This window comes from Carlito syrichta, unplaced genomic scaffold (genome assembly GCF_000164805.1).
Source record: "Carlito syrichta isolate Samal-C Ts95f unplaced genomic scaffold, Tarsius_syrichta-2.0.1 Scaffold312219, whole genome shotgun sequence".
Lineage (NCBI taxonomy): Eukaryota > Metazoa > Chordata > Mammalia > Primates > Tarsiidae > Carlito > Carlito syrichta.
In genome coordinates this window covers 26,604-39,644 of record NW_007256315.1, presented here as the reverse complement: position 1 = coordinate 39,644, position 13,041 = coordinate 26,604, and the positions used below count along the sequence as shown (strand labels likewise).

Here is a 13,041-nt window from a genome sequence, read left to right as displayed (position 1 = left end):
AAATTATGGGGTTTAAATGTTTTTTTGTTCCAACTTTTTCAAATTTTTTGAATGTATATAGGACAATGTTGAAATGTAGATATATGCCACAGAGTCTGTGTATTGTATAAAAAACAAAACAAAAAAACAAAAAAAAAAGATGGCTCTAGAAAACTCATATTTCGGTACTTGACCGGAAGAAGACAAATACTTGCACATTATTGCGATTGTTTTATTTTTTGTACCAAAGACAAATGCAACTGATATGGCAAACTGCCAGTCTAAGTAAAGTTTTGCACAGCTTACGTGATACTGTATGAATGTATGAAAAAAAGGAGAAAAAAAAAGAAAAAAAAAAAGGTCAGGGTTAGGGATCTTACTGAACTGTGAATTTTATTTCTGTTTGGGTCCAATTATCTACAGAAGGAGCATCCATACAAACAAATGTTATTTTGCTGTTCCTCTAGTTCGCTTCCATAGTAGATAAGTTGGCGGCCATTTAGGTGTTTGTCTTTTATTTCGCACTTATTGTAGGAAATTTTAATATATTTCCCTTTAGTAAGCTATTGGTAAAATAGTTTTTGACTTTGAAAATTTTAAAAGATTATTTAGCTTATTGTAGTATACTTCCACCAAACAACCAAAATAGATTATTTTTATTGTATTATGTATATATGTAAAGAAAGAAAAAAGCTAAAATATCTAATTCTTTAGTTGCCACTTTTCCAATTGATGTATTATTGTGCATGTAATATTTTCAAAGATCAACACAGGCTTAAAACAAAAACAAAAAAATTTATAGATTTTTATATTTTTGTACAGGTATTTTCAAACTAGCTTCTTCAAACTTACATGTGACTTATTCTTCTATAGTTTCTAGAATTGAGAAACATTAACACATTTAGTTTTTAGGTGCTCTCTTTTGTTCCTATAAAACAGCTTCATTAGTCAGTGTTTTAACTGTGTTCGAGCTTTACCTCTTGATGAGAAACTTCTATGTCAAGGCAGCATTATAAACCTTCCCCACGAATCTTTTCAACCTGTCTCTTACTGTTTTATTCTCAAACCTTGTGTTTTGGACGCTGAAAACGGTGGCTTAAAAACTAAAAAAAAGAAAAAACAAATGTATTTAGCAAGAAAAAAACCCAAAAATTTCAGACCTAGCTGCTGGCTAAATTATCTATTTCTCCTTTACCCTCTGTAGAATCTATTCTTTCATTATACTTTGCCTATGAAGTGCATTTCCTTTTCTTTTACTTCTCCCACCCCATTTGTAAGCTATAGCACATAAAGCTGTAGCTTATGAAGATTTGATTTTAGAACACACAGTAGCCACTGAACAGTGTTGCATATGCGCTTCTTTGATATCATGAAAAAGAAACTCCGAGAAGGATTGTCTTGACACCTTAGCTGAACTGTGATGCACACGATTTTCTGTGTGTTTGGTGGAAATGTACCTGGCTCAAACTGAATGGTTTAATCGAATATAAGCTCCTTGTTTAAAGTTTTCCTTTTTAGGTGGGAGAAGGCAAAGCATAGGTTTGCAGCTTGGAAGTATATAAAGTCTTGACAGAGTGTGTCTGGTAAATCGAAAAGTGTTCCAAAATATGGCAGTTGTGCAATCAGGTAAAAATCGCTTCGTGATAGGGATTCAGCTGATGAGGTTTATAAAATTGCCCCTTTATAGCTGCTCTGTTAGGAATTCTGGTTTTTGATACTTTTTTCCTGTCTGCAAACCAGAATTTGATTTTTTGGTCTTGCATTTCAAAAAAAGACTTTGAATCTGTTTAGTAGATTCCATATCCTTGCGTTTCAGTGTTTTATATGTACTACTTAAGTTAAATAGTTAAAAGCTTTTAAATAGTTGAGCTTTTTAATGTTGACACTTTATTTTGTACCTATTTATATATGTATGTATATCTTAGAAAAGCACTTTGTTAAAAAAAATTGCATTTTATATGATTCCTGCCATTTGCTGCTAAATCTGGGCTGGTCAGAATGCTGCAGCGATACTTGATCTAAATAAAAACCTGGCAGTAAAATGTAGAGTGAAAGTTAAATCCTCTTGCTGTTTTAACTTTATCATAAAGATGACATAGGCAAGCTGTGCAGCTTTACATTTTAACCAGGGGACTCTGTGGCATTTAAAACCGTCTAGAAATGGTTGTACTTTAATGCCAGTAATAATCTGCTTCCTCTATTGTCATTAAAATATATACGTTTAGTGTATCACACAAATCTTATAAGGGTCATGTAAAAACCCCAATTGTACATGTTCTGTTTTTGAAAATTGTGGCATGTATTTCCGGGTGAAGATCATTAGAGCCGCGTTCTCTAAAGGTTTTCTGTGTTCATACATGGTATGCAGGTAGCTCATGAGAAGTCCAGAGTCTTATTAAGTGAAGGCATTGTGAACTCACCTCAATAAACCCATTGTTCCAAAAGCAGTCATCAACTTTGACTCTAGTACTACTATGACTTAAAAAAGACAAAAATCTTTCTTCCTCGTTTCAGATACACTGGATTCTTTCTAGAGTGTGTCTCCGTATGAAAGCATGCTGTCCACTTGCTCTTGTTGAGGTCTCATCTGAGTTTTGAATTGGGTGCCACACTTTTCAGTCAGTACGATTGCTTGTTCTGCTGTACCATGTATGATTCTTGTCCTTTCCTGTGCCCCTCATGCCAGATAATGATGTGGCTTTATATTGTGCCTTACTTGTACATTTACAACCAAGCATCTCCATTCCCTCCCACTTCCTGAATCTTTAACTTGGACCTTTTTGGTAAGAGAATCAGAACTATTACAAAAGCAACATGAAGGATTTCAGATGGGTATGGTTTCAAATTCCCTCTCTTTATAGTTATTTTATATTTGTATGAAGGACCAGTTTTGCATGGTCTTTTAACTTGAGGGGTAAAGATGAGCAGTCCTTTCTCTACATCACTTTCTCTGACTCCATGAATTTGTCATACATCTTCTTTCTGATGCCTGACTTTATTTGCTTCTTAGCAATAGTCTGCATTTAAAGAAAGGTGTGTTCGTTCATCAGCTTGAAATTGACTATTCATTTTTCCAGAATTTTTTAGGAGAAGAGTACCAATTTTGTTTGTTTTATAAAACAGATGACAAGTCTCTTTCAAAGAAACAGAAGTACAGTACTTTTGAAATACAATGCTGTTAGTTTGGATTTCTTTTTTTATATATACTATTCATACAATGATCTGATGTTTGCCTTCATTAATAAAGCTGTTAGTTTATTCACCAAAACGTCAAGAATGGATGTGCTTTTCTTTATTCCATACATTTAAAAAATTTTAGCTGCTAAGATTTAGTTAATATTCTAAGAAATGAATTCAAGTTGCCTTCAGCAGGAATTAACAACTTATGTTCCCTTTCTTTATATAGTCTTCCTGAAACTCTGTTCAAGTATTTTCTAGTTAATTCTGTCACAGAATGTTAGCATCTCTCCAGATCTTGAAACTTGAATTTTGAGAATGCATCGAATTATGCTTTCAGTGTTAAAGGTTGCGATCATCCTTCTCATGAAGTCTGTTGTGGAAGGCCCCTTCCCGTGGAATGGAGGCTGTTGCCACAACTTTGCACAGAACTGCAGTCTTGTTCTTCCCTGGGTCATGATGACTACGTCTCACACAGTGCCGTAATACTTGTGGATTCTTTTGTAATCTTTGTAATCTTAATAAGGGCATTATGAGAAGATGACTCCATGTTTTTTTAATACTTCAAACACATTGGGATGTAACAATGAATGTCAACTGTAGGAATGGTTGTTTCGTTTTAAGGAATAAGCACGTTGGGGAAGCTGATGAAAATGTACTACTGAAAGTCACACACTTCGGCGGCAAGTGGGATTATGTGTTGAAGCATAGTCCTCGAGCTAGAAACTGACTGAAGCCGTAGAAATTACACCCAGAAACTGAACTATGCCAAATTGCCATTTTTATTTAGGAAAGAGAGTTTGGAGGTAGCAGCGAGGGGCTAGAGCCTTAGGACTACTTCCAAACAGCATTTTGGAATAGAAGCCTTGGTGACTCGCGAAGAGCGTGAAGCTGGCTATCTCCGTGTGCCAAGTGGGTGAGCTGGGCTCAGTTCGCCTTCATAACCATGTGACACAGTGATGGAGCTGACTATTCTGGGTGGGCGGGCGTGGGACCGACGACTGTCTTGCCCTTCGCCCTTTTTTTTTTCAGAACCAAATAACAGAAATGTGTCCGTGTGTACTGTATCTGCCTTTCCGCCACATTCTGATGACACTGTATTCCACTGCCTGCTTTTGACCTTCTTTCCTAGGATCTGTCTTGTAGCTTAGTGCGTTTGTGGTCGACAGTGGTACTAGGGCTGACAGCGCAGAAGTCGCCAGCGGTAGGGCAAGAACCCCAAGCGTTCGTTCGCACAATGTGGCAGCCTCTTCTGCAGAGTGGCGTGGGTTCCTGTTTGTAATGCCATCATAAATACTCTGTAGTTTTGGTTCCCCCCCCAACTGGAGCTATGACACTTTTTATTGGATTCAGTCTTGTCTCTTGTCTAGAAGAATTTTATCTTGACGCATGAGCTGTTTAAAAATTATTCTATTACTTGTTGGTTAATAGTTGTGCAGTTTTCATTTCAGGAGAGGCAATGCAAATGTTGCCTTTGTTTTCTGTCACCTTCAACCCCTCAGCACTTCTAGTCAGATACAGATTCATCAGTGTATGCAACATCCTTTGTAATTTAAAATAAAAAAAGATGAAAAGAAAAGGTTCCAAGTTGTTTGCCTTGTGCTTTCGCCATTCTTCCCTCCCCTGCCTTTCTCTTGCTTACTGGGGTAATCGTCCTCAAGGAAACCCCCTCCCAGGAAGTCCCTGGTCACAGCAGCAGGTGGCTCATGGTGTTGCCCCTCTTGGCCATGTCCAAAGAGCAAACGTTCCTTTGACATTTTAGGCTGATTTGCCGATATTCCGGTGAAACTTAACTATTCTGTAGAATTACTCATTGGTACAAGTATTTGCATTCTTCATAGTTTAGAGGATAGTTGGTATTTATTTCTCTTCTGAATCTTTGGGCAGGCGATCTCTTCAAGGGAGATAAAACATTTTGGGTCTCTCCTGATTTAAACATTTGTATGTGTTTGTATGCTTCATCTTCTAAGTCTCCAGGCGAAGCTGTGCGTACCCAGAGATTCTCAAGTCGGGGTCTGGGAGAAGGCCACTGGAGGAGGGTGTTCTTTCAGCCAACAGACACTTGCTGGGCACTGACTTTGCCAGGACTCATGCTGAGTATGGGCTGTAGAGAGATTAGAGGCCTCTGGGCACTCCAAGCTGGCATATGAGTAGGATTGCAGATCAGCACCAGAGCTGTTAGAGACATGCAAAAGGCTCTGGTCCTGGGTTTCCAAGGTCACAGGCCCCACACCCAGTGGAGTATGTCAGAGAAGGATTGGCAGACTAGTGTTCCTGACATCTTGACCTTTGAAGAACCCCCTTTTGCTTCATTTGAGTGACACTGAGACCATCAGAAAACAGAGGAGACATGGAAGTCCCCTGGACAGCTTCTGTGTCAGGACTTGATCTCTCAAGACCACTGTTCACGGGAGCCTCTGTCAAGGTCCTGGGACTTAACAGAGCCAGGTCACTACAGTCCTTAGGAAATGAAACCTTGTGTGAGTGGCACCCAGTTAGGTGGGTCATTCAGCTGGTAAGCTCTTTAGCCCACCGTACATGGGAAAAGAGTTGGGAAATGCTTGAAGATGCCAACTAAAAGGTTCAGAATGGGAAAGAGGTGTTAGAAAGTTCTTGGGGACAGGAGTGGCATTCCTTAAGACCCTGCTAAGGGCTTCCTTGTCAGGAACCTCAGCTACTACTCTCAAGGGTCTGACAGGGCTGGTAGTCATGTCAAGCTAGACCCAGATGAGGAGACTAGCCCCAGACCAGCTTATGTGACAGAGAGCGCCAGTTTAAACTGCAGTCTACTCGCTGCACTATGGGGCAAATCACACTCATCTCTTAGGGACCAGGCCAAGTCACAAGGCAGTATGTGGAAGGATGTCTATGTAGGAGAAAATAGAGGCCTTGGAATCTGAAAACCAAAAAGAACTAAAGCCAAAATCTAACAGACACAGTAAACAAAAGCTAGTCTCAACAGCAGTGAACAAAAGAGTTGGGAGGACCCAGTGATGGCACACCTGTCCCTCAACAATGCTTAAGAGCTGAGGGGTGGGTCTCCTTGTGGGAAGGAAGGTTGCTGAGTGTTGGAGGGCGGAGTAAAGGGAAGCTGTTTTCTTTAGCTGCAGTTTGGAGATACATCCCAGGACTGTCGATTGATTGATTATACAGGCATTTTCCCCAAGCAGCATCACATGAAAGGGGTCCCAGGGCATGTGAGCAGATTTGCCTAGTGCTGGCCTTGGGGCTTCCCTGCCATCCCAAATAGGGAGATTCTATGTGAGGATCCAGATCCCTGAAGTGACTTCAACAAGGTCAACCTCAATTTCTTTAAAAGGTTTTAATCTTAAAACATCAGGAATGACCAGGCATGGTGGCTCACGCCTGTAATCCCAACACTTTAGTAGGCTGAGCTGGCAGGATCACTTTAGCCTAGGAGTTCAAGACCAGCCTGGGTAACAGAGCAAGACCTTGTCTCTACAAAAAACAAAAAAAATTAGCTTGGCATGGTGGCATGTACCTATAGTCCCGGCTACTCAGGAGGCTGAGGTGTAAGGATTGCCTGAGCCCAAGAGGTGGAGGCTACGGTGGCCATGAGTGTGCCATTGCACTCCAGCCTGGGTGACAGAGTGACCCTGACTAAAAAAATAAATAAATCACCAGGAATAAACTTAACAAAATGTACAAGGTTTAGGATAAGAAAGACTTAAATACTATGAAGGACACAGAAACTTTAACAAAAGGAAAGATATCCCGAGTTCTTACACAGGAGCAGTCAATATAAAACAAACAGTTCTAAGTTAAGTTTAAGATGTAATGTCATCTTAAGAAAACATACCAAGAAGGCTAAAAAAACCCCCAACTATTGAGGTTTACATGGGGAAAAATAATTGCTAAAAGATGCTGGCAGGGCCATTTCCTTGCTAAGCTATGGTGTGGTCATGTGCTCTTTGAGCTATGGCCAGGCCATGTTTTCTTGAGCTTTGGCCTCCTCCCCTCCCCTGGGGACGTGAATCCTTTTCCCTCTCTCTCTCTCTCTCTCTCTCTCTCTCTCTCTCTTTCTCTCTCTCTCTCTCTCCAATTTACTTTCTAAATAAACTACATTTCTAATCTAAAAAAAAAAAAAGATGCTGGTGGGGACCAGGGGAATGTGATATTTAATCCTAGCAGATATTAAGACTATAATAATTAAAACACTGTCATTTTGGTGCAATAGACCAGCAAAGCAGAATAGAAAGTCTAGAAATAGACTTAAATGTATATGACAAGTCAGTATGGTAAACATGGCATGCAGAACCAGTTGGAAAAAGGTGGACTCTTCAGTAAATTGTGTTCCAACAACTGGGGAACCTTCTACAAAACAGTAAAGTTGCCCCTTTACCTCACATCATAAGCCAACATTTATTTCAAAATGGATAAAGATCTAAGTGCAACCAACAAACAAAAAGAAACCAACATAAAAATACTGTAAACGGCCAGGCTCCATGGCTCAGCCTGTAATCCCAGCACTTCGGGAGGCTGAAGTGAGTGGACTGCCTGAACCCATAGGTTCAAGACCAGCCTGGGCAACTTGGTGAGACCTCGTCTCTACAATAAATCACAAAAACAGCCAGGCGTGGTGGCGTGCGTCTGTAGTTCCAGCTACTTGGAAGGCTGAGGTGGAAGGATCGCCTGAGCCCAGCAGATCGAGGCTGTGGTGGCCATGAGTGTGCCACTGCACTCCAGTCTGGGTATCAGAGTGAGACTCTGACTCACTAAAAAAAAAAATAGAAACGTAAACTATTTACTAATAAAAATAAACAAAAGAGCCACCATTTGTTGAGGGTTTACTCTGACATCTCAATCAAAACTACATGAACCCTGCCTCGAGGATCACTTGAGGCCAGGAGTTCAAGATCAACCTGGGCAACATAGTAAGCCCTCATCTCTACAGAAAAAAAATTAGCCAGGTGTGGTGGTGCACACCTGTAGTCCCAGCTGCTTGGGAGGCTGAAGCAGAGGATCACCTGAGCCCAGGAGGTAAAGGCTGTGGTGAGCTGTGATTCTGCCACTGCACTCCAGCATGGACAACAGAGGGTGACCCTGACTCAAAAAAAACAAAAACAAACAAACAAAAATACATTTTTATTAAAACTACCCTACTGAGGGAGATTTAATCAATTCAACTGTAACACAGAGAAGGGAACCGCCAGGAGCTGTAGAAGTGATGTGAGCAGGAGGAAGGTGACTTTATAATTCTTTTTCACAAAGATCCCTCTCGCCATGGTGCTCTATTAACCTGCCTTTAGTTCCATACATTATAAGAAAAACTATGTTGGCCTTTTTCTCCATACTTCATACTACTATAGAAAATATTAAAAATACAGAGGCATTTAAAGAAACATACAATTGTTATTGCACCTTCCAGAGACATCCCAATTTCTTCCTCCGTTTTTTGTTTTTTTTTCCCCATGCAAAAATGATATAATTATTATAATGGCTGGCAGGCCTGGCGCGGTGACTCACGTCTATAATCCCAGCACTTTGGGAGGCGGAGGCGAGAGGACCGCCTAAGCCCATGGGTTCGAGACCAGCCTGGGCAAATTGGCGAGCCCTTGTCTCTACAATAAATAAATAAAAAGTTAGCTGGGCATGGTGGCGCACGCCTGTAGTTCCAGCTACTTGGAAGCCTGAGGCAGAAGGATCGCCTGAGCCCGGCAGGTAGTGGCGACGATGGCCGTGAGCGTGCCACTGCACTCCAGCCTGGGCGACAGAGTGAGACTCTAACTCCAAAAAAAAAAAGGCTGACAGGCAGAAGATGGAAAGAGTCCACTGTTAGGCGTTGTTGATAGTCCCTCTTCTCTCCCTCTCGTTTTATTAGGACCAACCCAAGAGGAAATTTGGGCTGATTCCCTCCACGTGTCAGGGAACGCCCCCGCCGCTCGGCGCAGCGACGCTCGCTTGCCGTTTTTGCCAGCCTCTAGGGGGCGCTGCCCCGAGGCGGGCGGGAGGGAAAGAGGCGGTGCGAAAACGCGTCTGAACTTGGGCACCGCCGCGGCCCGTAGCCGGCATCCCCAACATGGCGGCTCCCCAAGACGTCCACGTCCGGATCTGTAACCAAGAGATTGTCAAATTCGACCTGGAGGTGAAGGCGCTGATCCAGGTACTGCCTGCCGGGCTCCAGCAGCCTGTCCCAAGCTCCGCTGGTCTTCTGTGAACTCGAGGGGTCTCACTCCCCAACTTCCCTCGCTCCATGGCTGGCTACCCCTGGTCCCCATTTGGTCCTGTCCCCGTGACTGCTGGCCTTGATCCTCTGTCCCGGGGGCCGTTGGCTCGCCCTCCTCCGGGGCCTCCCGTGAACTCCGGCCCTGACCCTACTACCCCTCTGTGACCCCGCTTGGCCCCTCCCACCCACAGCCCTGGCTGTCGCTCCGCCCCTGACCACCTCACAACCTACCTGTCACCTCCTTGGCCCCGCCTTCTGACACCTTCTTCCCGATCGTCTGGTGGCGTCAGGGAGACCATTAGCCACGCCCCCTGCTGGCCTGCTCCACTGGGTCCGGTTCCCCGGTCTCTGATGTCAGGCATTGACGCATGCTGCTTTTGAAGTTGGAAGGATACAAAGATCTAATGTTATATTATCACTTTTGCACTCTTGTTGGACAGTACAGGCTTTCATATGGTCCGGTGACGTTTTGCTAAACTTCAGCGATAAAAAATTAGGCAAGGCAGAAGAGTTGTTTGTTCAACATTATCTAAATTGTTCAACATTCATCTAAAGGGGGATGAGAAAAGGGAAAATGATAATGTTTTTGCTTGTTTTGTAGAGGGAAACAACACAGATCAGGATGACTTACAATCAGTAGGCCAATCTTAGTTGTGGTCTCAGCCAACTTTTTCACTGTGTAGATGGCGTCATTTCATTTCATTGTCTCGAGAAAGACTCTCCTCTTCAATGTCTCCTAGGATATTCGCGACTGTTCAGGACCCTTAAGCGCACTTACTGAACTGAATACTAAAGTGAAAGAGAAATTTCAACAGTTACGTCACAGAATACAGGTGGGTATTCTCAGACCCGAGATGCTGAGTATGGGTGACAATGAAGGGGCCTTAGCTCTGGGTATATCTCCCGCTGAGAGCTGCTGCGCTTCTTCAGATCCAGCTGGAGGAAGCCGTGCACATTTTGACAGTGAGGATTACTGCCTACTAACCTGCTTTCCAGGTAAAAATGAGAAATGTGAATGTAGAACACTGCCCACTGTGTCAGAGAGTAGATGGCAGGAACATCGTTATCCTTGGGATGTTAAACCCTGAGGCCATTTTAACGACTTTCTCTTCTCTACCATTCACTCCAACTCATCACTCACTTTTCTTTCTTTCTTTTTTTTTTTTTGAGTCTGAGTCTCACTCTGTCACCCAGGCTTGAGTACAGTGGCATGCTCACGGTTACCACAGCCTCGAACTGCTGGACTCAGGCAATCCTTCCACTTCAGCCTCCTAAGTAGCTGGAACCACGGGTGTGTGCCACCACACCCGGCTAATATTTTGATTTGTTGTGGAGATGAGGTCTTGCCAAGTTGCCTAGTCTAGTCTCAAACCCCTGGGCTCAGGCAATCCTCTCTTCTCTGCCTCCCAAAGTATTGGGATTACAGGCGTGAGCCACTGCGCCCAGCCCCATTCACTCACTCTCTGCCTCAGTCTGTCACCTGTGTCTCTGGGTTTTGTCCATGCTGTCACTTTGCCCAGTGTCTTCCTTTCTGTTTCTATAGTTACCAGCCACACTGTATGCACATTTAATATGCCTCAGTTCAGCTGTGGCATATGTGAGGTCTCAAAAGATATAAGAACGAGGAGTTGTAGTCTGAATGATAGAGGTGTTTCCTCAGCTGTGCCTTCAGTGAAGGTGAGATGGGTGTTGTGGGCCTGCTCATCCCTGAATGGATCTTGTGGTACCTGCTGTCATCACTTGTGGTACAGGCATTTAAAAACTTGTGCTTCCAGCTGGGCATGGTGGCGCACACCTGTAATTCCAGCACTTTGGGAGTCTAAGACAAGAGGATTTGTTTGAGCCCAGGAGTTCGAGACCAGCCTGGGCAACATGACAAGATCTTGCCTCTATAGTAAATCAGAAAAGTTAGCTGGGCATGGTAACACACACCGGTAGTCTCAGCTACTTGGAAAACTGAGGCAGAAGGATCACCTGAGCCCAGCAGGTCTGGGCTGTGGTAGCGGTGACTGGGCCACTGCACTCTAGCCTGGGAGACACAGTGAGACTCCGACTCAAAAAAAAAAAAAAAGTTATACTTTTTAAATAATGTGTCACCAAAAACTGGCCGACAATTCTGTTGTTTAACAGAAGCATTCGGTCTGTTCCAAAACTGATAGGAAAGCTGGCCATCTGGGCCCTGAGAATCCAGCAGTATATCTGGATCCTGTGTTGGCTTCCTGAAAGATTTTCAAGGGCAATTTTGAAAATGTGCAGTTTTTGCTATAGGAGTGAACCATAGAATTTCAGCAATGTCACCATCCCTAGCTAATCTCTTTCTGCCTCCATTCCTAGCACTGGTTTAATCATTTAAATTTTTTGTTTTGTGAAAGAGTTGTTACTTTGGCATGTTTTATACATATGTGTATGTAAATATCGATATACAGTAAAAAGTCTCAGTTATGCCCCATTTTTGTTCTGTTTCCCTCCTTCAAACAGGTAACCAATTTTGTTACTTGTATATCTTTCCAGTGTTTCTCTACTCAAATATTTTATTTACTTTTTAAAGTTGGGGTCTCACTCTCACCCAGGCTTGGAGAACAGTGGTGTGATTATGGCTCACCATAGCTTTGATCTACTGGGCTCAGGAAACCCTCCTGCCTCAGCTTCCCAAGTAACTAGGACCATAGGCACATGCCACCATGCCTGGCTAATTAACTGTAGAGATGAGGTCTTGCTATGTTGCCTAGACTGGTCTCGAAGTCCTAGGCTCAAGCAATCTGCCTGCTTTGGCCTCCCAAAGTGCTGGGATTATAGGTTTGAGCCATCACACCTTGTCTATCTAAATATTTAAAAAGACAAATAGATTTTCTTATTTCTTTCCCGCTTCTCATCTAAAAGGTACTAAAACATAGCTTTTAAAAACCTAACAACGTATGTTGGAAATCTTCCCATATTAGTTGACGTCTTCTTTACTCTTTTTTTTAATTGTCATGTTTTTTTTAGCCAGTTCTCTATCAGAGGCTGCTTATATGAACAGCTTCCACATTTTTTTTTTTTCTTTTTAAAACTAACTTACTTCCTAAAAGACCTTTCTTTCTTCATCTCAATATAAAAAAAAACAACTCTCCACCTACCCTAGCCCCTCCAGTATGAGAATTTTGTGTTCTTTTTAAGTATCTGGGTGCTCACCAGTGTTTATTTTCTTTACTAATTAAAATTACTCACCAGTGCAGTTACATATTCATTATGTTCCCTCCCGATTCCAAATAATGTCAGCACATTGAGCACCAGTGGCATGCAGTAAGGCCCCAATAAGCACATTGTCAGTGAAGGAACAACTCACTCCAGTTCTAAGTTGCATTTCCTAAGCTCATGCATACTCTTTTTATAACTGGAGGTAAATACAAGATTTCTATTTGATATGTTTAGTGTTTATAGAAATGTCTTTTTTGTGTATTTGTGGCACTAGAAGAGAACTGGCCTCATATCCACAAAACATGATGTTCTGCACATAGTAGATGGCAGGCGTTGACTATGTATAAATATCTGTGTCTGACTTTGTATATGTGGGGTTCAAACTGGTTTTTTTTTTTGTTTTTTTTTTTTTGAGTTGGAGTCTCACTGTCACCCAGGCTGGAGTGCAGTGGCATACTCACGGTCACTGCAGCCTTGACCTGCTGGGCTCAGGTGATCCTTCCACCTCAGCCTTCCAAGTA

General features: G+C 42.5%; 1 protein-coding gene across 2 annotated transcripts in view; it reads left to right on the top strand.

Annotated features, from left to right (window-relative positions):
• The first annotated feature begins 9,095 nt into the window (after positions 1-9,095).
• The window catches only part of BNIP1 (BCL2 interacting protein 1), a 14,879-nt gene continuing 10,933 nt past the window's right edge, over positions 9,096-13,041 (top strand). For both annotated transcript variants that reach the window (XM_008069808.1, XM_008069807.1), the window contains exons 1-2: positions 9,096-9,280; positions 10,084-10,176. In XM_008069808.1, the coding sequence (XP_008067999.1) occupies positions 9,197-9,280; positions 10,084-10,176 (177 nt within the window). In that variant the 5' untranslated portion in view covers positions 9,096-9,196. The remainder of the gene's footprint in view (positions 9,281-10,083; positions 10,177-13,041) is intronic.